The sequence below is a fragment of the Sus scrofa genome, chromosome 1 (genome assembly GCF_054392235.1).
Source record: "Sus scrofa isolate SSC_HxYL_T2T_F1_AM1 chromosome 1, Sscrofa_HxYL_maternal_Yorkshire_Landrace_v2.0, whole genome shotgun sequence".
NCBI classification, from domain to species: domain Eukaryota; kingdom Metazoa; phylum Chordata; class Mammalia; order Artiodactyla; family Suidae; genus Sus; species Sus scrofa.
In genome coordinates, this window is record NC_139383.1 from 214,474,549 (window position 1) to 214,500,606 (window position 26,058).

Genomic DNA, 26,058 nt, shown 5'->3' on the forward strand with positions numbered 1-26,058 from the left:
CCCCAACACTCCTCCACCGCCTTCTGCAAAACAACTACGCCTGCGTAGGCGCTAGCGCATTTTTGCCGGGGGCTGGGCCCCTCAGCTCTCCTGACCTAGGCAGGGCCCCCGCCAACGCAGGACAGACCCCGCCCCCGCCAAAGGCGCGCAGCTGCCTCTAAGGTCTCGGATTTCAAGAGGCCTCGGGTCACGTGGTGCGGGGCGGGTTATAAAGCCAGGCGCTGTAGGGCCCAGCTCTGTTGACTGCCGCGCTGATTTCCCGGGCTCTCGACTCTAATTTGCTGCTGGTCGGTGGGTGTGCGCCTCTTTCTGTGGTTTCTCCTGGCTGCTCGGCGCCGGCGGGCTTCAGGCTGGTCTCTCGCGGCCTCACGGCGGTTTCCGGCCCCGGCTGGGAAGGGGCGGTCTCCTGGGCTTGCGCTTTCCACCCTCGCTTTTGATGGTTGAGGCTTCTTTTCTGGCCGCTGCTATAGTGCGGTTGTAGCTTCTTGGCTTGGTTGCGGGTTAACAGTTTCCATTTGTTCCGAAAGGACATTATTAAAAGGAAACGCGGGAGAAAATCGTCTTAAGCCAGAATTTTCTGGGGGTACGCAGTGACATGCCGGCCTATTGATACTGGCCTTCAGCGTGGTTCTTGTTTCATGTAAAACACACTCTTGGCGGCAGTGTGAACTTACTGGCCTGGAAGTGATGGACAGAGGGTGTTCGGGTTCCTTCCTTCCCAGTTCTGCTGCTCAGCTGTAGGGCTGTTTGGTGTGGCTGTGGGTCGTTGGGGACAATAAGTTGACATTTAAAAGCGTCCTGAAAATTTTTTCTGTTCTTCGGAGCACTCCGTTTCTCCTGTGCTTAATGTCCTTTGAACTAGTTTCAGCCCTTTGACAAAGAATAAATTCCCCTCAAAGTGCTTCTTCTTGATCGTCTTGACTATCCAAGACGTCTTCTACTTGAAAGGCAGCTTTAGTTTTAACATGGATTTTTTTTTTTTTTTTTGGGGTCTTTTTCTAGGGCCGCACCCGCGGCACAGGGAGGTTCCCAGGCTAGGGGTCTAATTGGAGCTACAGCCGCCAGCCTGCGCCCGAGCTACAGCAACTCCGGATCCGAGCAGTGTCTGCAACCTACACCACAGCTCATGGCAAGGCCGGATCCTAACCCACTGAGCGAGGCTAGGGATTGAACCCGCAACCTCATCGTTCCTAGTCGGATTCGTTAACCACTGAGCCACGATGGGAACTCCTTAACATGGATTTTTACTTGGTTAGCATTTTTGCCCACAGATAGTTCTCTTCCAAAGGCATCTCAAATGTCCTGGTGGGGAAAATATTGAATTGTACACTTTAAGTGGGTGAATTATACACGTGAGCTCCGAAGCATCTGGGAATGTATTTACCCAGGGGAGAGTTCTGAGAGTCAGAGGGTGGGAAGAAGTGCCAGCTACCCTTAACTTCATCTCTGTTCTCCTTCCTTTGCTTGAAACTAGCTTTTGCTTTGGTTGGGGGTGGAATTTGGGAGAGTCTTTTTTTTTTTTTTTGTCTTTTTTGTTGTTGTTGTTGTTGCTATTTCTTGGGCCGCTCCCGCGGGCATATGGAGGTTCCCAGGCTAGGGGTTGAATCAGAGCTGTAGCCACCGGCCTACGCTAGAGCCACAGCAACGCGGGATCCGAGCCGCGTCTGCAACCTACACCACAGCTCACGGCAACGCCGGATCGTTAACCCACTGAGCAAGGGCAGGGACCGAACCCGCAACCTCATGGTTCCTAGTCGGATTCGTTAACCACTGCGCCACGACGGGAACTTCGGGGAGAGTCTTATTACAATGTCCTGAAATAAATTTCTCTTCCACAGATTTCTTACTCCAGGAAGAAACATGGCATCCGTTGCTGTTGAATCACAACCGGTAGGATTTTTAAATAGCTGTTTCTTGATTCCGTTACCTCCCCCGTGTGTTTTGGAAGTTAACACCTCTCTCCCCCTTGGTTGCAGAGTGTGGTGACAAGGGTGGCCAACCTACCCTTGGTGAGCTCCACGTATGACCTTGTCTCCTCGGCTTATATCAGTACAAAGGATCAGTATCCCTACTTGAAGTCTCTGTGTGAGATGGCAGAGAAGGGCGTCAAGACCATCACCTCCGTGGCCATGTCCGGTGCTCTCCCTATCATCCAGAAGCTAGAGCCTCAGAGTAAGTTCCCATTTCCCCTCACAATTTAGTCCCAGGTATTCAGGAGTGAGCCTGAAGCTGGCCTGAATATTATAAATGTCTGTGTTGGGCCCTAAGCACACAATAGCTATGCTAGGGAATCCTCAGCCTTTTCTGAAGTACATGTGTCCTTTACTGGAAAAACTGCCAGATGAACCCTCAGTGTTATGGAAGCTTCCACAATGTTATGGAACCCTCATTGCCGCTTCATAGCAATGGCAGATGCTATGATACTAAAAAAAAAAAAAAAAAATCCCCCAGAGATGCTTCTACATTGGGAACTGAGATAACAAGGGAACCCAGAGAAAGAGCTAACTTTCTTGGGACTACACAGTATACATGAACTGTTTAAAATAAATAAATAACAACATATAATTCACCCACTTAAAGTATATAATTCAGTGGTTATTAATACATGCAGAGTTATGTGGACATTACTATGATCAATTTGAGAACATTTTCATAACCCTAGAGAGAAACCTCATGAATTTCTGTTTGGTTTGATGAAAAAGTCCTAGAAATGATGGTGGTAATTGTTCCCCAATATTGTGAATGAATTTAATGCTAGTGAATTGTACACTTAAAAATAGTTAATAGGGGAGTTTTCTGGTTGGTGCAGTGTGTTAAGGATCCAGCTTTGCTACTGCTGAGGCTCAGGTCACTGCTGTGGCATGGTTTCCCTGGCCCAGGGAACTTCTCTATGCTGTGGGGCACAGCCTAAGAGAAAAAAAAAATAGTTAAAATGGTGAAGTTTTTAAATGTATATTTTACTACAATTTTTTTTAAAAAGAAAGAAACCATATGCTCATTTGCAGTCACTCCCCATCCCCCTCACCTTCCTTAAGGCAGCTACTAATCTACTTTCTGTTTATAGATTTGCATACTCTGGCCATTTAATATAAACAGAATCAAAATACATGGTCTTTCCTGACTGGCTTGTTTTCACTTAGCATAAGGTTTCAAGGTGTATCTAAATTGTAGCATTTCAGTATTACATTCCTTCTTAATATGGAATAACATTCTATTGTGTGGATATGTCACATTTTATTCATTGATCAGTTGTTGGATGTTTGGTTTGTTTCTTTTTGCCTATTATGAATAATGAATGCAACTGTGAACACTTACAAGTTTTTGTGTGTCCATGTGTTCTCAATTCTTTTGGGTATATATACACTTAGGAGTGGAATTTACAATTTATCCACATTATAAACTGCTTTTCAATAAAAGTTTAAAATCACCCCCTAAGAAAGTTCCTGTTGTGGCTGAGCAGTAACGATCCCAACTAGCATCCATGAGGATGTGGGTTCGATCCCTGGCCTAGCTCAGTAGGTTAAGGATCCAGTGTTGCCATGAGCTGTGGTGTAGGTTGCAGATTGGGCTCGGATCTGGAGTTGCTATGCCTGTGGTGTAGGCTGGCAGCTGCAGCTCTGATTCCACCCCTAGCCTGGGAACTTCCATATGCTGTGGATGTGGCCTTAAAAAGCAAAAATAAAACTTTAAAATAAAATTAAAACCTTTCCCTCAAAATGGTTATGTCATGGACTTTTAAGATTATAAGGAACCTTTTAGGAATCAGTTTTTCAACTCTGCCACTTCCCAAATGGGTTTAGTACTAGTGTTAGGATTGGTCATCCTTGGAGGGGGAGAGGGAGCTTGAACTAAAATCTGGGTCTTGTTAGTGAGATCCAGGTTACTATTTCCCAGTGTTAACCTAAAATAACACTGCCACCTACTGAATTAAGTGTTGGTAGCAATTAAACTAGCTTGGAAATGCCAATTTTGAGAGTTTTGAGATACCTAATTCTCTGAATGAGGGTTCAGGGGAAGCCTGGCTTCTCTTGGCGTCAACCTTAGGGGGCAGTTGATAAGGAAGAAGCTTTGTGGCCAGCTTCCTTCTTGGCCTGTCATTGCCTCTGCTTGCTGTTTCCCCACACATCCTTATTTCCCTGTCAGTAGAAGAAAGTTTCCAGAAGACACCTGCTAAGAATCTTATTTCTAAATTAGAGAAACCAGGTAAAGCGTTGTGTGGTAATTGGAAAACATTTTTGTTAGGGGTTTTTTTTTTTGGCCACTCCATGGCCTACAGAATTCCTGGGCCAGGGGTCAGATCCCAGCCACATTTGAGCGACCCATACCAAAGCTGCAGCAACACCAGATTCTTTAACCCACTGTGCCAAGCCAGGTATCTAACCTTCATCCTGCAGAGATGCGGCCAATCCCATTATGCCACAGTGGAAACTCCTGTTTGTTTGTTTAATAGTAAGAATAAAAATTCAAGATATGTATTCATTCTTGCCTCTGAACTGTTAACATGGTTACCATTTGTGATTCTTCTAGTTGCCATTGCCAACACTTACGCCTGTAAGGGACTAGACAGAATTGAGGAGAAGCTGCCTATTCTGAATCAGCCAACAAACCAGGTGAGCTCCAGACAAGAGTGCTGAGGCTTGCCACCTTATGTTATTAAGTTGTATGTGTTTAATATAGGCTCTGCACACTATAAACATTTGTTCCCTCAACCAACCTGGGATATATTTTTGAAAAAGTTATGACCACTCCTGTACATCTTGAATTGTTGTCAGGTTATGTCTTAAGCAGAGGTCAACTATTCACCTTTGGGCTATAATCCCTGCAGTTTGATCTCTATTAATTTGTGGCTTCATCTGTGTAGGTGAAATTGCCTTCTCAAATAACTAATTCCTATGTGGTACTGGATAAATGCAGAGGTGGTAGATAAAATAGAGTCTTTTCTCACTTAGTATCTGAGAGCACATCCAGTAGGACAGAAAACTGAAACCTCTGCCTTGGTGTTGGCCTGGGGCTCTGTGTATATGCCTAAGTGTGTGCTTATAGGCCTGCATGAGGGTCTCATTATAACATGGAAAATGCCATTCTTCGCTAGAGTATCCCTTGTGCCTTGCCTCAGGTTCACCTATTAAAAAACAAAACAAGGAGTTCCCATTGTGGCTCAGTGGGTTAAGGACCTGACTCCTCTCTTTGAGGATGTAGGTTCAATCCCTGGCCTCACTCAGTGGATTAAGGATCTGGTATTACTGCAAGGAGCAGTGAAGGTCACAGATGCATGCAACCCAGATCTTGTGTTTGCTTGGCTGTGGCACAGACTGCAGCTGCAGCTCCAATTCAACCCCTAACCTGGGAACTTCCATATGATGCAGGTGTGGCTATAAAAAGTCCAAATAAAGTAAAAACTTGACACATTGGCAAATTTTATATCTGTTCACCTCTTTTGGTACTCCAACAACCCTTAAGTGGTGGCAGGTAGGGCATTTACACCTGGTAAGGAAGTAGAGGTTCATTAGGTCTCAGTGACTTGTCCCAGACCTTCTACTAGAAGGTGAAGGGGACAGATTCTTTTTTTTTTTGTCTTTTGTTGTTGTTGTTGCTATTTCTTGGGCCGCTCCCTCGGCATTATTGTTGTTGTTGTTGTTGCCATTTCTTGGGCCGCTCCCGCGGCATATGGAGGTTCCCAGGCTAGGGGTCCAATCGGAGCTGTAGCCACCGGCCTACACCAGAGCCACAGCAACGCAGGATCCGAGCCGCGTCTACAACCTACACCACAGCTCAGGGCAACGCCGGATCGTTAACCCACTGAGCAAGGGCAGGGACCGAACCCGCAACCTCATGGTTCCTACTCGGATTCGTCAACCACTGCGCCACGACGGGAACTCCTGATTCATTTTTTAATTCTTGAACTATATGACCTTAGTTAAGACCTTAAATATGTATTTATTATGCCCATGTTTCTCAGCAGCCATGTGATCTTTTCATTCTAGGTTGTAGCCAATGCTAAAGGGGCTGTGACTGGGGCAAAAGATGCTATGACGACTACTGTGACTGGGGCCAAGGATTGTGTGGCCAGCACGATCACTGAGGTGGTGGACAAGACCAAAGAAGCAGTGACCGGAAGTGTGGAAAAGACCAAGTCTGTGGTTAATGGAAGCATTAACACTGTCCTGGGAAGTCGGATGATGCAGCTGGTGAGCAGTGGAGTAGAAAAAGCATTCACCAAATCAGAGCTGCTGGTAGACCAGTACCTCCCTCTCACTGAAGAAGAACTAGGTAATTGGATTCTTGCTTGAAATAATGCTTTATATCTTAAAGTAGTCTTTTAAACAGCTTCATTGAGATGTAATTTACACCCCAAGAAATTCACCCATTTTCATTCTAAATTTATAGTTTCACAAAGATCACCCCCAAAAATTTTAAAAAAAAGTTCCTTCATTCCTTGTGGGAGTCAGTTTCCATATCTGCTCCCCCTTCCACACACCACTGCCAGAGCAACCAGTACTCTGTCTCTATAGTTTTCCTTCTTAAGGCATTCTTAAGTTTTACAGTGAGTTGTACATAGTAAACTTCAGGAGAAACTAGCCTATGAAAATATTTTCTACAAATGGGCTGCTATACAGAATCATTTAGTGCTTACTGTGTGCCAGGTTGCCTAAGAAGCTCTAGTGGCAAGGGACCTGTGTAGATAACACAGTGATGTCTTCTGGGTTGACAAGCTCGGCAGCAGACATGAGCCATCTTGGGAAAGGGGGTGCAGAATTGCTAGATGTGGACTCAACAGTCCAGATCCAAGTTAGAGTCCAGGCCTTGTCACTTAGAAGTGTGATACCTGATTTTATTTCTAAATTCCTTCATAACTTTAGAAAAAGAAGCCAAAAAAGTGGAAGGATTTGATATGGTTCAGAAGCCAAGTTATTATGTTAGACTGGGATCCCTGTCCACCAAGCTCCGCTCACGGGCCTACCAGCAGGCCCTCACCAGGGTTAAAGAAGTCAAGCAAAAAAGCCAGGAGACCATTTCTCAGCTCCATTCCACTGTCAACCTGGTGAGTACAACTTCATTTAAAGATATCTGAAGTGACTTCATGTTTACCTCAAGAATTGGGAGTAAATGTAATCGTGAATCCAAGAATTTTAATCTTAATGTTATGAACAACCCAATAGAAAAATGGACAGAGTATACAGACTGCTCACAGAAAAGGAAAGTATAAATAGCAGAAATATATGAAGTGGTGTTAATCTTACTCAGGGGTCAAAGTACTGATGCAAGGTTAGAGGCTGTGGGCAGTGGTGTAGACAAAGAGGTGGCCTTGTCTTTGGGTATTTAGGGAGGATTAAAGGGACTGTCCTAATAAAGTTACAGAGACATCTTCTGAAGCAGCTTCACTTCTAGAAACTTATCTTACAGATGGGTATATTTCTTAGAAATTTCAGAAGAGTATATAGACAGTGCATATCAACTAGTAGGGCACTAATTAAATTGACAAATTACCAAAGACTACTGTTGTGGCCATTAAGGATTGCCAAGTTACAGAACAGTATGTATTGTATGGCCATTAGAAACCAGTTTATTTATTCTTGGAAGGGGAAGTAGGCAGTAGGCTGACAATAGGGAAGAGGAAGTGAATTCCTTTTTCTTTTGTAATTTATTTTATTTTATTTTATTTTTGGCTTTTTATGGCCATACTTGCAGCATATGGAGGTTCCCAGGCTCAGGGTTGAATCGGAGCTGTAGCTGCTGGCCTACACCACAGCCACAGCAATGTGGGATCCAAGTCACATCTGGAACCTACACACAGCCCGTGGCAATCCCAGAGCCTTAACCCACTGAGCAAGGCCAGGGATTGAACCCAAGTCCTCATGGATACTAATTGGATTCATTACCGCTGATCCACGATGGGAACTCCTCTTTTGTAATTTTTAGTTTCTTTTTAAATTTTTTTATTAAAGTATAGTTGATTTACAGGGGTTCCTGTTGTGTCTCAGCAATAACGAACCTGACTAGTATCCATGAAGATGTGGGTTGATCCCCGACCTCACTCATGGCTTAAGGATCTGGTGTTTCTGTGAGCTGTGGTGTAGGTTACAGACTTGGCTTGGATCCCAAGTTGCTGTGGCTGTGGTGTAGGCCGGCAGCTATATTTACGATTCGACCTCTAGCCTGGGAATATCCATATGCTGTAGGTGTGGCCCTCAAAAGACGAAAAATAAGAGTATAGTTGATTTACATTTAATTTTACATTTTACACAGAAATAATTTCAGTTGTCTTACCTATGTTAAACTGGAGGTTAAAGAACCCAAATAGGATCATGAGGATCCGGCGTTGCCATGAGCTGTGGTGAGGGTCACAGATTCGGCTCGAATCCCACATTGCTGTGGCTGTAGTGTAGGTTGGCAGCTGTAGCTCCAATTTGACCCCTAGCCTGGGAACGTCCACATGTCACCCTAAACATTTGTGCAAAAAAACAAAAAACAATATGAGGTATATTTGGAGACAGTGGTTTACCAGTTAAATAAGAGCCAGTAAAGTACGACGATTGCTTAGTTGACATACACATATTGATAAGGTGCTATCAGGGATAGAACTTAAATACCAAGAATTTCTGTAAGGATTTTTGTCTAGATTTACATCCTAGATCTGAGAACAGGCTAACTTGAACATCTGATGAATTTGTTCCTTTGTCTTCTTTCAATGTGTTCCAGATTGAATTTGCCAGGAAGAATGTGCATAATGCCAACCAGAAAATTCAAGGCACTCAGGATAAGCTCTATCTGTCCTGGGTGGAATGGAAGAGAAGCATTGGCTATGATGACACAGATGAATCCCACTGTGCTGAGGTGAGACCTGGGACAGAGTCATGCACTACAGTTTCTGAAGAAGTTGTTACCAGGCTCCTCAGTGTTCTTATTATTCCTCTAGAATGCTATTATGATGCGTTACTGTGAACAATACTGTGTACATAGGTTGCTTGTTACGTGACAGAAAAGCAAAAGTGTACAGTGACTTTACCTAACAACTTACAGACAGGGATATTGCCCCTAACAGGATGCAGCTAACTAAAAAACGGGCTTTGCCATGACAGTGGGTCCAGACTAACAGTGAATACAGGCATTGTTCCTGTCATGGTCTTTTTGTGGCAGCCTAAAATAGGTGCTGTGAGAACACTATGTAGGGAGGGTACTGACTCAGCCTTGAAGTGAGGATGGATGAGTCAGATGGTTTGCTGGAAGAGATGAGTGGTAAGCTGAGACGCAGGGGAGGGTTGAATTAAATAGGTGAAAGGGCAGTAAGAGGGCGATGTTCCAGACAGGATAAATAGCATATCGTAGTCCTAGAAAGTGGGCTTTTAGGTTCCAAAAGCTGGTATGCATTTGCCTTTGAGATCAGGATTAACTTTTTGTTCAGATCACATCATATTGGAGGACAAAATACCTGAATTGCCCTATGAATATGGAATGTATTCTGTCCTTGCTCCCCTGTTAGGTTTCTTCAGCTTAAGACCATGCACTTTGGAGTTCCCATTGTGGTGCAATGGTTAACGAATCCGACTAGGAACCATGAGGTTGCAGGTTCGATCCCTGGCCTTGCTTAGTGGGTTAACCATCTGACGTTGCCGTGAGCTGTGGTGTAGGTCGCAGACACGGCTCGGATCCCGCGTTGCTGTGGCTCTGGTGTAGGCTGGTGGCTATAGTTCCGATTCGACCCCTAGCCTGGGAACCTCCATATGCCACGGGAGCGGCCCAAGAAATGGCAAAAAGAAAAAAAAAAAAAAAAAAAAAAGACCATGAATGTTGAAGACTCAGGCACTAGTTCAAATCTCCACTCAGCCATTTTCTAGCTTTTACCTTCAGCATATTACTTAAACGCTAAGCTTATGTTCATGTCTAAGAAATGTGAAGTAATAGTGCTGCACTCAGGGTTGTTTGTGAGGATTTTAAAAAGTTAAAGAATCCACATGTATAGTGTACATATAACCAGCCTACAGTGATTGAACTAGTTCATACATAGCACTATTGGATCCACTGCTAACTCTTAAACTTGTCTTATTTTCAGCATATAGAGTCACGTACTCTGGCAATTGCCCGCAACCTGACTCAGCAGCTCCAGACCACGTGCCACACCCTCGTGTCCAACATCCAAGGGTTACCACAGAACATCCACGATCAGGCCAACCACTTGGGGGTGATGGCTGGCGACATCTACTCAGTGTTTCACAATGCTTCCTCCTTTAAGGAAATGTCTGATGGCCTCCTCAGTTCCAGCAAGGGGCAGCTGCAGAAAATGAAGGAGTCTTTAGATGATGTGATGGATTATCTTGTTAACAACACGCCCCTCAACTGGCTGGTAGGTCCCTTTTATCCTCAACTGACCGAGTCTCAGGATGCTCAGTCCCGGGGTGCAGAGAACACAACGAGCCCAGAGACCCAGCAACCTGAGACAAAACGCATTAAACCTGCCCCTGCCAGCAGTGCATGGGGCAGCCAGTCAGGTGACACGTCCTGTACTGTTGCAACCTGCTAGACAATTCCCAAGTGGAGAAGCAGCTAGTGAGAAAAAAAGCTTCTCAGTTGTAGTTTTCCAATGGTCTTAAGAGCTTTAACATTTCTACATTAGCAGATAGGGTTCTGTTGTGGACTTGGCTGGTAAGAAAAGAATGACAGACTGGTCAGAGCCTAGCCAGTTCCTGTGCACTTATGGTCTCATTCTTTTGCCTCTGTTGCCACTGTTTGCCATCTGTCTGTATTGAATAAAAACACCTTCATGTGGGCTATTGTGTGTACTGATATTTGCTCTTGTTTGGTCTGAGCAGGCCTCAGCACTGGTTTGTCTCACATTGCATGCTTGTGCAACTTGAGCTTTTTATTTTTCATAAAGGAATGCCTCCTTTGAATTCAATAAAATTCATTGCAGAATAGATGAGTGTTATGCTGTGTGTTCCATGTGCTTTATGTGTGGCTTGCTTAGAACTGCTTTGCCTGCATGACAAAGTTGTGAGTACACGTGAATTCAAATGACCTGCTGGGGGATTTGTAATAACCTCGGAAAGCCTTGCTGAGAAAAAAATCAGAGCTGAAAGGAAGCACATGAGTGACAGTGCCTCAGTCTCATGAAAAAGGAGCAGCATTTCTTGCCAAGGGGCCTTGCTCAGTTGGTTAAGGATCTGGCATTGCCATGAACTGTGGTGTAGGTAGCAGCTACAACTTGGATCCTGTGTTGCTGTGGCTATGGGGTGGGCTATCAGCTGTAGCTCCAATTCAACCCCTATTCTGGGAACTCCATAGGCTGTGGGTGTGGCCCTAAAGAGACAGGAAAAAAAAGAAAAGGGAAGAAAAACAAAGAACTCTATATGCCTCTGCCTATCCTGCTCAAGGGTTAGCTAGGCTGTCCTTCAGCAGAACTGAATTCTAAGTCAAATTGTCTCCTCTTTCTATCCTGCTTTACCCCTATCTCCCCATGAAAATATGCAGCGTATAATTTTACATGGACTTTTGGTGTGAATGAGTCTACTAAAGCTTCTTACATTAGAGAATTAAATTTCTTCTGCTTGAGATATCTCCAGGAATTAGCAAACAGGTGAACTCAGTTGGAGGGACTCTGAGATACTTGAAGGAGTTTCTGGTTTCTGGAAAGGTGGACTGTCATGATTTATGGGCAAGCCCATATCTATACACTGGCCTGCCTGTCCCCAGTGACAAGCTTTTCTAGAGACTCTGTCTCCAAAAAAAAATTTTTTTTTGGCCTTTTGTCCTTTTAGGGCCGCACCCTTGCCATATGGAGGTTTCCAGGCTAGGGGTCTAATCCTAATCGGAGCTGTAGCTTCTGGCCTGTGCCAGAGCCACAGCAATGCCAGATCCCAGTCATGTCTGCATCCTACGCCACAGCTCATGGCAACGCTGGATCCTTAACCCACTGAGCAAGGCCAAGGATCGAACCCGCAACCTCATGGTTCCTGGTCGGGTTTGTTTCCACTGTGCCACAATGGGAACTCCTCAAAATTTTTTTATTAGTCCAAATTGGACATGACCCTGCCGCCATTTGCCTCAAACCTTCAAGGCTTGTATTTTGTAGTTTATTCTAATTCGTTAGAAAATTCTATAGTACAGCTTTACACAGGCTTACTTTTTTTCCCCTCTCTTCTGGCTGCTCCATAGCACATGGAGTTACTGGGCTAGGGATCAGATCCAAGCCACAGTTGTGACACGTAACCCACTGTGCCAGGCCTGGGATCAAACCTTCATCAGACCTGCATCCTGGCACTGCAGAGAAGCCATGATCCTGTTGCACCACAGGAGGAACAGGCCTTTTTTTCTTTAGGGCCACACCCAAGGCGTGTGGAAGTTCCCAGGCTAGGGGCAAATGGGAGCTATACCTGTTGGCCTATGCCACAGCTGCAGCAACACGGGATCTGAGCCTCATCTGTGTCCTATACCACAGCTTGTGGCAACGCCAGATGCCCAACCCACTAAGGAAGGCCAGGGATTGAATCTGCATCCTCTTGAATCCTAGGCAGATTCATTTCTGCTGCACCACAATGGGAACTCCAACACAGGCTTTTCAGTACTGAACGTAAACCTTTGTGTTTCCCTTTCTCAAGACTTACAGTACCTCCTGTGTTGCTTGTAAAAAGGAGACAGGTTTCAAAGCTGTTATTCATGAGCAAGATCAAATTTAAAGCAGAACTCTTAGCTTCTAGAACACCACTGCCCTTGCTTTTTGCCATGAGCATACTATAGTTTTGACTGTCTACTTTGTGTCTCAAGCCTGTATTTCATTTTATTGTCAAAATGTCTCAAAATTTGTGGTGCGTTGCATCTCACAGTTGAATTGTTGCATAAGCTGGCAGTTTAAGTTTAACAGACTTTTCCCCAAGGAGGACAATTCGTTTGAGGGGAAAAAAGCTGACTAAGCCTAGCACAGTCTCTGGTAGGTCCATGGCAGGTCCTTGTACATTTAGCAGCATGAAGCCTGGCATAGTGTGCCTAAGTGCTCAAGGATGCTTTTTCCTTTGCAAGTAATAAGAACTTTTTGGGTAGTTCTAGGCCAAAAAAGGAACATGGTATTTTAGCCATTAATGTCTTCAGTTTTATCATCTGTAAAGTAAAAGTGATGTTTTTCAACAGATGGAAGTGAAGTGGTTAAGGATGGGGTGTCTTGGAGTTCCCGTTGTGGTTCAGGGGGTTAAAAACCTGACTAGTATCCATGAGGATGCGGGTTCAATCCCTGGCCTCCCTCAGTGGGTTAAGGATCCAGCATTGCCACAAGCTATGGCATAGTTCACAGATGCGGCTCACATCCAGCATTGCTGTGGTCGCATAGGCCGGCAGCTGCAGCTCCAGTTGGAAAAAAGAAAAAAAAAAGCATAGGGTGTCCTAGAGCCATGGGGATAACATCTGTGGGACAATGACATGAGTCTTTAACTTGCCAGTTCCACAGTGAGTATATAATATCAGATCATGACTAAGAAAATATCCATTTTGATAAGGCACAATAGATATTGAAGAACTAAGGAAGTGAAATGGGGAAAACTAAAATTTGGTTTACCTGTGATAGTCTTTTACAGTATCATTTAGCTTATGGAGGTGGGTGGTGAGGGAAGGAGAAGAGGTGGGGTTTAAATGATGACTGGGAGAGCAGGTAGGGGATGGAAAGAAAGGCCTTTTGCCAGCCTATTCTTTGTGGGCTCTTGTAGACTTGGGACTGGGCCAGCTGGGCCTCAGCCCTGATCCGCCTCCAGCAGTGACCAAGCACAGAGGCCTCCGTAGCTGATGGTCTTGTAAGATGTCCCTACCTTGTAAACCAAGATATTTTAAGGGCAATACCTTCATGCCATAAGTGACCACCTTCCCAACAGGTATCCTGTAATGTAGGATATCCCATCATATTTCCTCAATTGCTATTGGATAATTCCACTGGATAACTCTTAAGTTCCCAGGCTATCCTATAGCAGCCTACTTTTTCTGAAAGATGGAGAAACTAGAGGTAGCATCAGACTATTCAGAGAGGAGGAGAAGAATAAGTCACTTCAAGCTTGAGGTCAGCTTAGGTCAAAGAATGATGTTTTAAGAGTTATTTTTCCTGTTCCCCTTGCTTACCTTTTGATTCTTATGCAACTTCCCCATATTTGAGAAGTTAGTGATTGCTTGAAGAAACAGTGTCAACTAGACTCTCACTGAGATAGGTTCAGATCGTGTTTTTAGGGCTGGTGGGGGCTGAGGCCTTCTTGTTCACTATCCAGCCGGAATCGAGCTGGAGGCTGAAGCCCATGCTCAGGTGGAAAAGACTGACTAGGAAAGTCACACCCTCAGCTGGTGGCAAGGCAGGCAGCCTGTTGCCTTGTTGAGTTTGACGGGTGAGATTAATATAGCGCCTCTTGGGAGTTCCCACTATGCCACTGTTGGTTAATGATCCGGCTTGTCTCTGTGGCATTGCTGGTTTGATCCCTGGCCTGGCATAGTAGGTTAAGGATTCAGTGTTGCCACAGCTGTACTGTAGGCTGCAGATGAGGCTTGGATTTGATCCCTGGCCTGGGGACTTCCATATGAGGTGGGTGTAGCTGAAAAAAGGAAAAACAAACAACAACAACAAATATATATATATATATATATATATATATATATATATATATAAAATGCATCTTTAGTTGTTAATATTGTCAGGAAGATGACTAAATGAAATACTAGCTAGGCAGTATGAAAGGAAAATGTTTGCGGAAATTGCCTGGGATTTTTTCCTCCATGCTTCACTTGCTTAAACTGGACCTGCAGATTAGAGAGAAACAGGATAGAATATAATGAAAGGATTAAGTCTCACGAAGAACCTAGTCCTGTAGAATAGACCTAAGTTCTTTAGCTTGGTGCAGATTTTATAAAGCTGCTGTTTAAAAGAGAGCCACATAAAATTATTAGAGCCAGGAGTTCCCGTCGTGGCGCAGTGGTTAACGAATCCGACTAGGAACCATGAGGTTGCGGGTTCGGTCCCTGCCCTTGCTCAGTGGGTTAACGATCCGGCGTTGCCGTGAGCTGTGGTGTAGGTTGCAGACGCGGCTCGGATCCTGCGTTGCTGTGGCTCTGGCGTAGGCCGGTGGCTACAGCTCCGATTCAACCCCTAGCCTGGGAACCTCCATATGCCGCGGGAGCGGCCCAAGAAATAGCAACAACAACAACAAAAAGACAAAAAAAAAAAAAAAAAAACAGAATAAAATTATTAGAGCCATATCACAATATCTACATTTTTTGCTAACACTGAAAAAAAAAATCTAGTCGGTGCATTCATTGTATACAATGTGGCTATATAAAGTAGCTACATTATTATATATAAGTAGCTGTATTAATGAAATGATTTCAATTCAATATTTGAGTTCCTAATAGTGCAAGAGATAAATTCCAGCTCCACCCTGCTTAGGATGTATAGACCAGAAACTGTCTTCGAGGCCTTGCAGACGTTGCTGCCCCAGATCTTTCAGTGCTGCTCAGCCATGGTTAACCCCACCGTTTTCTTAGACATTGCCGTCGACGGCGAGCCCTTGGGCCACATCTCCTTCAAGCTGTTTGCAGACAAAGTTCCAAAGACAGCAGAAAACTTTCATGCTCTGAGCACTGGGGAGAAAGGATTTGGTCATAAAGGTTCCTGCTTTCACAGAATAATTCCAGGATTTATGTGCCAGGGTGGTGACTTCACACGCCATAATGGCACTGGTGGCAAGTCCATCTATGGAGAGAAATTTGATGATGAGAATTTTATCCTGAAGCATAAGGGTCCTGGCATCTTGTCCATGGCAAATGCTGGCCCCAACACAAACGGTTCCCAGTTTTTCATTTGCACTGCCAAGACTGAGTGGTTGGATGGCAAACATGTGGTCTTTGGCAAAGTGAAAGAGGGCATGAATATTGTGGAAGCCATGGAGCGCTTTGGGTCTAGGAATGGCAAGACCAGCAAGAAGATCACCATTGCTGACTGTGAACAGATCTAATAAATTTGACTTGTTTTATCTTATCCATCAGACCATTCCTTCTGTAGCTCAGGAGAGCACCCCTTTACCCCCACCTGCTTGAAATAGCCCATAATCTTTGTGCTCTCACTGCAGTTTCTTAGGTTCCATTTCCTCATCCCCCTCCAAGTTTAGCTGGATTGCAAAGTTAAGTTTATGATTATGAAATAAAAACTAAACAACAACAAAAAAGAAAAAGAAACTGTCTTCGAGAGACTTGTATAGTCTTAGGTGAAGACTGTTGATGATTATTCTGTGCAAGTAATATGTGGTGATTATTCTATACAAGTAATATCCTTGTATAGAACACTGCTGTTCCCTCACCCTGAAGGGCTCCAGGCCACTAATTTTTTGAAAATTGAAGTATGGTTGATTTGTAATATTTCAGGTATGCAGCAAAGTGATTTAGTTGTACATATACACACGTGTGTGTGTGTGTATGTTTTTGCAGATTATTTTCCATTATAGGTTATTATAAGACATTGAGGGAGTTCCCTTTGTAGCTCTGTGATTAATGAACCCAACTAGGATCCATGAGGATGTGGGTTCAACCCCTGGCCTTGCTCAGTGGGTCAAGGATGCGGTGTTGCCGTGAATTGTGGTGTAGTTTGCAGATGCGGCTCAGATCCCACGTTGCTGTGGCTGTGGTATAGGCCAGCAGCTGTAGCCTTAGATTCGACCCCTAGCCTGGGAACCTCTGTGTGTCACAGGTGCAGCCCTAAAAAGCCAAAAAAAAAAAAAGCATTGAGTAGAGTTCCCTGTGCTATGGAGTATGTCCTTTTTGTTTATTCTATATACAGTGGTGTGTATCTGTTAATCTTAATTTCCTAATTTATTCCTCCCCCTCACCCCCACTTTCACCTTTGGTAACCATAAGTTTGAAGGAAATAGGAAACAAGTGATTTTAACCTAAAAGGAAGGTAGGGCTAGGGTTACCAAATAAGACCCTTAGTGTGGGTGCCATAAAATGTCTTATTTTAGAAAGACCTACTCTCTTTTTAACTAGAAAATTTTAATAGAGGTATAATTGACTTACAATATTAGTTTCAGGTGTACAATATAGTGATCCAACATTTTTATAGATTACACACCATACAAAGTCATTATAAAATATTGACTTGGGAGTTACTGTTGGGGTCAGCCCTAACAAACCCAACTAGTATCCATGAGGATGTAGGTTCAATCCCCAGTGGGTTAAGGATCCAGCTCAGTGGTTTAAGGATCCGGCATTGCATTGAGCTGCGGTGTAGGATAAAGACATGGCTCAGATCTGGTGTTGCTGTTGCTATGGCACAGGCCAGCAGTTACAGCTCTGATTTGACCCCTAGCCTGGGAACTTCCATATGCCGCTGGTGCGGCCCTAAAAAACAAACAAAAAACCATTAACTCTGTTCCCTGAGATGTACATTACATTTTTATGACTTATTTATTTTAATTATTTTTAATTGCTGACTTTTACTTCTTGATCCCCTTCACCCCTCTCCCTTCTGGCAACCATTAGTTTGTTCTTTGTGTATGTTAGTCTGTTTCTATTTTGTTATATTCATTTGTTTTGTTTTTTTAGATTCCACGTATGAGTGAGAACATACAGTATTGCAGCATTTCACTTAGCATAATACCCTCCTGGTCCATAATTGTTGCAAATGGCAAGATTTTGTTCCTTTTTTAGGGCTGAGTAATATTCCTGTGTGTATATGTTTGTGTGTGTATTTGTATCCATTCATCTGTTTATGGGCACTTAGGTAACTTCCATATCTTGTCTTTTTGATAATAGCCATTCTGATACATGTGAGGTGATAATCTCATGTGGCCTTAATTTGCATTTCTCTGCTGGTTAATGATGTTGAACATTTTTTTCCTATGCCTGTCGGCCATCTGTAAATTTTCTTTGGAAAAATGCCTATTTGGGGCTTCTGCCTATTTCTTGAATTTTTTGATATTGAGTTGTATGAGGCTTTTTTGCAGGGGAGAGGGGCAGCACCCACGGCATATGGAGCTTCCCAGGCTAGGGGTCCAATTGGAGCTGCAGCTGCCAGCCTATATACCATAGCCGCAGCAATACGGGAACCAGGCATTTCTGAAACCTACGCTACAGTTCATGGCAACGCCAGATCCTTAACCCACTGAGCGAGGCCAGGGATTGAACCTGCGTCCTCATGGATACTAGTCATATTCGTTTCCACTGAGTCATGACAGGAATTCCCATGAGTTTTATATATATAAATATAAATATATATAGTATACTAACTTCTTACTGGATATATTTGCAAATATCGTCTCCCATTCAGCAGGTTGCCTTTTCATTTTATTGAATGTTTCCTTTAGTGTGCAAAAACTTTTTACTGTGATTTGGTCCCATTCGTTTATTCTGCTTTTGCTATCTTTGAGGAGGTGGATTTTAAAAAATATTGCTAAGACTGACATCAAGGAGTGTACTGCCTATGTTTTCTCCTTGGGGTTTTACGGTTTCAGGCCTTACGTTTAAGTCTTTAATCCATTTTGAATTTTCGTATATGCTGTGAGAAAATGGTCTAGTTTTATTCTTGTACATGTAGCTGTCCAGTTTTACCAGCACCACTTACTGAAGAGTCTCTTTTCCCCATTGTATATATTTGCATCCTTTGTCATAGATTAATTGGCCAAATGTATGTGGCTTTATTTCTGGGCTCCTTATCTGTTCCATTGATTCTATATGTCTGTTTATGTACCAGTATCATCCTGTTTTGACTACTGTAGCTTTGTAGTATGTAGTTTGAAGCCAGGAAGTGAGTCTGGCTTTGTTCTGTCTCAAGTTTCCTTTGGCTACTCTGGATCTTTCTGGTTCCATACAAATTTAGGATTATTTGCTCTAGTTCTGTGGAAAATGCCATGGATGTTTTAATAGGGATTGCATTGAATCTGTAGATTACTTTGGGCAGTCTGGATATTTTAATATTAATTCTTCCATTCCATGAACATGAAATATCTTTCCATTTATCTGTATAATCTTCAATTTCAGAAAGACCTACTCTTGATATGCCTGCTTAAATGAATCAAATACACGGAGGTTAACACTGACTAGCTGAATGTTGTGCAGTGACCATGAAGAATCATTTTAGGAGTTCCTGTTGTGGCACAGTGGAAATGAACCTGACTAGTATCCATGCAGATGTGGGTTCGCTCCCTGGCCTCCCTCAGTGGGTCAGAGATCTGGCATTGCCCTGAGCTGTGGTGTAGGTTGCAGATGTGACTAGGATCCTGCATTGCTGTGGCTGTGGCTTAGGCCTGCAGCTGTAGCTCTTATTTGACCCCTATCCTGGGAACCTCCTTATGTGTGGCCCTAAAAAAGATGGATGCCAACTTGCTTTCAAGGCTGTGTTCTAATCTCTTCCACAGACTCTTGTTAGCTAAGGAGAAAGCATCAGCATAGAAGAGGGTGTTCATACTGTAAGGCAGGGGATGTGCATTAGCCCACTTAGCTGTACCAAATTGTACAGGGATAGGGTAAAAAAAGAGTAAACCAGAATCAGGATGCTCCCAGCAGTCTAAATTTGCAAGCACATAATCAAGCTGGATATGCAACCTATTATGGAGAAGTTTCTGTTAAAACCAAAACCTCAGCAGGGTTAGTCTTACATATATGGTGTTAGAGCTAATCATTACTTCTTATATGATCCCTTTTATAGCCTTTTACATTAGAATTACATTTTTTTTTTTTTTTTGCCTCCTGTGGCATATGAAGTTCCTGGACCATGGATCATATTTGAGCCATAGTTGCAACCTTCACCACAGCTGCATCAATAGCTGGATCCTTAACCCACTATGCTGGGCTGGGGTTCCAACCTGCATCCCAGAATTCCACAAATGCCGATGATCTCATTGCCCTACAGCGGGAGCTCCAGAATTACTTTAAAATAAGCTAAAATTTTAGTGTTTCTTTTTACTCCATTTGTTAAATAATTATCTTCTGTTTTAAAGTCAATACATTTTACTGATTCTGTCATGTTTATGAGCACTGTGGCACACTCACCTTTAGCAGAATGTTAATTCCCATAAATGCTGTTTTTATTTCTGTAGTAGGCCCACCTTTTCAGAGTCCAGGGCCACCACTAGCCTACCTTTATGCAAATTAGAAAATGACACCTTGGGGTTCCCACTGTAGTGCAGCGGAAACGAATTTGACTAGGAACCATGAGGTGTTGGGTTCGATCCCTAGCCTTGCTCAGTGGGTTAAGGATCCGGCGTTGCCATGAGCTGCAGTGTAGGTCACAGTCGTGGCTCGGATTTGGCATTGCTTTGGCTATGGTGTAGGCCGGCAGCTATAGCTCTGATTAGACCTCTAGCCTGGGAACCTCCATATTCTTCAGGTGCGGCCCTAAAAAGACAAAAAAAAAGGCACTTTATTCTCAATGTGCCTAGTGCCACCTTCTGGAAAACTATCATAATAAATATGGGAATCAATGACGTTTATGAATGAAAGGTGCCCCCTTATGGTTGAATGGTGAATAACCTGCAAAAATTATGCAAATCCCTGGAATCCTAGCATGGTCATTTGGTTTTCTTAAAGAGAATGTCCTTGCTGGGAGGGACTATGGTTGTCTCATTAGTTTCATATGTAGTAAATACATGATTGAGTTTGTATATGATTAGCAAGTATATGATTGAGTTTGGCTTCAGAATGCCTGATTGGCATTCTCAGCAAGAGACTCTTCCCGGGCTAGGTGTCCAATCGGAGTTATAGCTGCTGGCCTATACCACCCACAGCAAGGCCAGATCCAAGCCAGGTCTGCGACCTACACCACAGCTCATGGCAACACTGGATCCTTGACCCACAGAATGAGGCCAGGGATCGAACCCTCAACCTCATTGTTCCTAATTGGATTTGTTTCCACTGTGCCACGATGGAAACTCCTCAGCAAGAGACTCTTCACGCTCCCACTTTGATGGTCCAGACTGTAGTTGTTAAGGTCAATGAAAAAGGAATTTATTTTATAAATCTGTGAGGTCATTTCTCTTGTGTCACACTTCTAAAAACACCATGAAGATGGTCAGGCACAACCCCTGCATTTTATTTTTTTATTTTATTGCTTTTTAGGGCCACACCCACAGTATATAGAGGTTCCCAGGCTAGGGGTCAAATCAGAGCTGCAGCTGCTGGCCTGCGCCACAGCAACTCAGATCCGAGCCAAGTCTGCGACCTACACCACAGCTCACAGCAACGCCAAATCCTTAACCCTCTGAGCAAGGTCAGGGATCGAACCTGCATCCTGAAGGATCCTAGTTGGGTTCATAAACCTCTGAGCCACGAAGGGAACTCCACAGCCACTACATTTTAAATGAAACAAGATGGAAACTTGATAGACTGTGGCTACTTCTTATTTGCTCCACTGTCTTCTATTTCTTTCCCAGCTCCCAAATAAGTTTTGGTGATGGTCAGGAATGAAGAAAATTAGATACTCTGAATATTCTGGATATATGAAAGGTGAATTGTTCACATGGCTCCCCTCAAAGACTAGTCATCTCAAAGACTAGAAGTACTTTTTTTTTGGTGTTGATGGAGACTTTTCTCCTAAACTCCAAGTGTGGGATCTCCAATCTTCTGCGAAGAATTCTGCTTTAGGCCAGTACTTACTTGGTCTCTAGGTGACTTTGTAGGTTTGTGGGGTGTGTGTGTGTGTGGGGGTGGTGGTGGTGATATTTAAGAACTAAAGAGAATTAGGAGTTCCCGTCATGGCGCAGTGGTTAACGAATCCGACTAGGAACCATGAGGTTGCGGGTTCGGTCCCTGCCCTTGCTCAGTGGGTTAACGATCCGGCGTTGCCATGAGCTGTGGTGTAGGTTGCAGACGTGGCTCGGATCCTGCGTTGCTGTGGCTCTGGCATAGGCCGGTGGCTACAGCTCCGATTGGACCCCTAGCCTGGGAACCTCCATATGCCGCGGGAGCGGCCCAAGAAATAGCAACAACAACAAAAGACAAAAGACAAAAAAAAAAAAAAAAAAAAAAAAAAAGAACTAAAGAGAATTAAAGTTACTATTTACTGAGTACCCCCCACCTTTTTTGGCTGCACCTGTGGCATATGAAAGTTCATGGGCCAAGGATCCAGGGATCAGATCTGAGCTGAAGCTCTGACCTATGCCACAGCTGCAGCAATGCTGGAACCTTAACCCACCATGCCACAGTGGGAACTCCTTTACGAGTGCCTTTTACAAGCTAGGTTCATTCTACTGCTATTCCTCATTTGCAATGCAATCAATTAGGTATTTTCCTCACTTGACAGGTGAGAAAACAAGTTGAAAAGAGGTAAATGGCAGAGTAGAGATTTAGTCTAATGTCTTACTGATGTCAGAGTGCTTTCCATTCTCGCATTCTAGCCTCAGATAGGAGAAAACTGCTGCTTGCTTCCTTATTTGGGGCCTACCCCCCCACCCCATCTATATACTCTTGTGTTGTAGCTTCCTGTCCAATTTTTATTAAAAACAGTTCTCTTGTGGCATAGTGGGTTGAGGCTCCAGCATTGTCACTGCAGTGCCTCAGGTCATTGCTGTGATGTGGGTTTGATCCCCCAGCCCATGAACTTCCACAAGCTGCAGGCCAAAAAAAAAGAAAAAAAATTTGTTAAAAACAAATACAATGATATTAGATGTTAAAATATACCTTTAAGGAGTTCCCGTCGTGGCGCAGTGGTTAACGAATCCGACTAGGAACCATGAGGTTGCGGGTTTGGTCCCTGCCCTTGCTCAGTGGGTTAATGATCCGGCGTTGCCGTGAGCTGTGGTGTAGGTTGCAGACGCTGCTCGGATCCCGCGTTGCTGTGGCTCTGGCATAGGCTGGTGGCTACAGCTCCGATTGGACCCCTAGCCTGGGAACCTCCATATGCCGCGGGAGCGGCCCAAGAAATAGCAACAACAACAACAAAAGACAAAAGACAAAAAAAAAGAAAAATATATATATACCTTTAATAGAAATAGCTCATATGAGAGAGCTAAGCAAGATTTTTTTAGCCTAAAAAGGCTAAGGTTGCAATAGTCAACTTGCCTGGCTGATGCTCTGAATCAGTTTGTATAAGCATTGCTACCTCTCGTGGCTGTCAGATTGGATATAATCTTTGCACAGTGAACATTCATGAAGAGCTAGAATGCACTGCCAACTCCCCAAATGGGAAGCCTCAGGAATAAATGGTGGAAGTTTTTATTTCAGACCAGACAGTACGGTAAGCACCTTGGTTCTTAGGGAATAATGGCCCCAGACAACCACGTAAGGGACCCAATGAGCAAAGCAATATTTTTTTTTCTTTTTTAAAAAATATTTTTAAAAATTGTGGTAAAATATACATAGTATCAAATTTACTTTTTTTTTTTTTTTTTTTTTTTGCCACGGCAGCGGCATGTGGAAGTTCCTAGTCAGGGATCAAACCCACACCACAGCAACAACTGTAAAAATACCACCACTATCTATTTCCAGGATTTTTTTTTTTTTTTTTACTCTTTAGTGCTGCACCTGCAGTTTATGGAGGTTTCAGGCTAGGGGTGGAATCAGAACTGCAGCTGCCAGCCTATACCACAGCCACAGTCAAAGTGGGATCCGATTGGCATCTGTGACCTACATTACAGCTCATGGCAACACTGGATCCTTAACCCACTGAGTGAGGCCAGAGATTGAACCTGCATCCTCATGGATACTTGGGTTCATTGGGTTGAGCCACAACAGGAACTCCCTATTTCCAGGATTTTATCATCCTCCCAAACATAAACTCTGTACCCATTAGATAATAACTTCCCATTCTCCCACCCCCGTGTGTTTTGATGGATTTTTTTGGTTGTCGTTAGTTGTTTTGCCTCTGTTAGTCAATCAGCTAATTTCTTCCTCTGGTATTAAGATTTATAATTTAATAATTTATTTAACCTTACTAATTTTCTGCTTCTAATCTTCCATTTGTTTGAAACATTACTTTGGAGTTCTCCTGTGGCCCAGCAGGTTAACTATCTGGTGTTGTCATAGCAGGGGCTGTTGTTGCTGTTGTGGTGCAGGTTTGATCTCAGGCCTGGGAAACTTCCACATGCCATCGGTGAGGCCAAAAAAGAAAAAAAATGTTACTTTGCTTATCAAAATTGTATGTAAAGTAAGAATAGAACTTTTTTTTTTTTTTGTCTTTTTGCCATTTCTTGGGCTGCTCCCACGGCATATAAAGGTTCCCAGGCCGGGATCCAATCAGAGTTGTACCCGCTAGCCTACACCACACCCACAGCAACTTGGGATCCAAGCCCCATCTGCAACCTACACCACAGCTCATGGCAATGCCGGATCCTTTACCCTCTGAACAAGGCCAGGGATCAAACCTGTAACTTAATGGTTCCTAGTCGGATTTGTTAAACACTGAGCCATGACGGGAACTCCAAGAATAGAACTTCTTATCCCTGAAAGCTTTACCTATGCAAAGAAGAGATAAGGCTTTGTGATGGCTATTTCAACTATTAAAAGACCTTTTGCCTATTCACTTCCTAGATATTTTCCAAAGGGTTTATAGTATTGGAAATTAGACTTATGGAAAAGTGGAGTATTTATGTTTTTAAGAGAATAATAGATTAATAGAGATGAATAACTAGAAATGCTTTATAGCTTGTATTTTCAAAAAGCTTTCATTTAATATGTTCTACCCCCAGTTGGTTTTTTTTTTTAATTTAATTTATTTATTTGTCTTTTTGCCTTTTCTAGGGCAGTTCCTGAGGCATATGGAGGTTCCCAGGCCAGGGGTCTAATCAGAGCTATAGCCGCTGGCCTACGCGAGAGCCACAGCAGTGCGGGATCCGAGCTGTGTCTACAACCTACACCACAGCTCATGGCAACACCGGATGGTTAACCCACTGAGCAAGGGCAGGGATGGAACCTGCAACCTCATGGTTCCTAGTCGGATTCGTTAACCACTGCGCCACGACCGGGAACTCCTGGTTTCCTTTTAAAGAGAAATTTCCATACTGCTTTTGTAACAATGAGTGAACTATGGGAATAAGACTGTAAACATCTTGTCAGAAAACATAGGTTATGGACAAAGAAAGGTTCATGCACATGCAATAATTCATGTTTCTAAGAGCTCACTTAGACTTGACAGCTCACTTTGTTAGTGTTTGTTTTAATATCCAAGATTCTTCTCTTACAGGTACCTGACTTCAGTATCACAGACTTGACATCCGAGCCTGATGAAATTCCAGATATTATAGCTTTGGAAGAGGAGGATGGACCAGATCATTCACATGCTACCAACCATGAGACTTCTCAGGGCAAAATGTTAAATAACTAACAAAAAAAATCTCCTTTTGCTGAATACAGTTTGTGTGACTTTAAGCTTCATGTTTACTCACGTGCTTATTACTTTGGCTTTGGGGATTGATCTCTCTGGGGGTTAATCTGCTTTTTGGCTACTTGGTCTTAATTGTAACAAAACTCTGATTGACCTATACTTTTGTATGAGATTCTAGTCCTGCATCATATATTATTTTATATACTTCTTCAAAGTTTAACCATTGAAATGCCTATAATAAAAAATCTTGAATCAGAGTGTTTTGTTGTTTATTACTTTTTAGGGCTGCATTTGTGGCACATGGAATTTCCCACGTGAGGGGGTTGAATTGGAGCTGTAGTTGCTGGCATACACCACAGCCACAGCAACACCAGATCCCAGCTGCTTCTGTGAACTACACTGCACCTCATGGCCACGCCAGATCTTTTAATCCACTGAGTGAGACCAGGGATCGAACCCCTGTCCTCACGAATCCCAGTCAGTTTCGTTACTGCTGAGCCACAAGGGGAAGGCTTTTATTTTCTTTTTTGGTTGGCCTACAGCATATGGAGTTCCTGGTCCAGGGATCAGTTCCCAGCCACAGTTGCAACCTATGCCACAATCTGCAGCAATGCTGGATCCTTTAACCCATTGTGTGGGGCCAGGGATGGAACCTGTGTCCTGGTGCTGAAGAGACCCTGCCAATCCTGTTGTGCCACAGCAAGAACTCCCATTTTTTTTTTTTTTTTTTTGAACTGATACAGTAGATTAGGATTTTTTTTTTCCCTCCCAGGATTCATTCCTGTTTCTTCTGATAA

The 26,058-nt window shown here is 43.5% G+C and overlaps 1 protein-coding gene and 1 pseudogene across 6 annotated transcripts; both read left to right on the forward strand.

Annotated features, from left to right (window-relative positions):
• Positions 1 to 238: 238 nt before the first annotated feature.
• Positions 239 to 25,518, forward strand: PLIN2 (perilipin 2). Of its 5 annotated transcripts, none has more exons than XM_005660075.4 (9): positions 239 to 291; positions 1,839 to 1,890; positions 1,977 to 2,172; positions 4,528 to 4,610; positions 5,985 to 6,270; positions 6,861 to 7,042; positions 8,701 to 8,835; positions 10,052 to 10,342; positions 25,121 to 25,518. In XM_005660075.4, exons 2-9 carry the CDS (start codon positions 1,861 to 1,863, stop codon positions 25,259 to 25,261), a joined length of 1,344 nt encoding a protein of 447 aa, XP_005660132.1. In that variant the 5' UTR covers positions 239 to 291; positions 1,839 to 1,860; the 3' UTR covers positions 25,262 to 25,518.
• Positions 15,460 to 16,188, forward strand: LOC100737553 (peptidyl-prolyl cis-trans isomerase A pseudogene; annotated as a pseudogene). Its single transcript, XR_001306461.2, has one exon. The product of XR_001306461.2 is annotated as a peptidyl-prolyl cis-trans isomerase A pseudogene (transcript).
• Positions 25,519 to 26,058: the final 540 nt, after the last annotated feature.

Bases quoted from the DNA above. Each gene is read 5' to 3' on its own strand.
- PLIN2 (XM_085010265.1), top strand. From the start codon at position 1,861: ATGGCATCCGTTGCTGTTGAATCACAACCG. The intron at 1,891-1,976 runs GTAGGATTTTTA...CCTTGGTTGCAG, and splicing joins TTGCTGTTGAATCACAACCG to AGTGTGGTGACAAGGGTGGC. The intron at 8,836-10,051 runs GTGAGACCTGGG...TCTTATTTTCAG, and splicing joins ATGAATCCCACTGTGCTGAG to CATATAGAGTCACGTACTCT.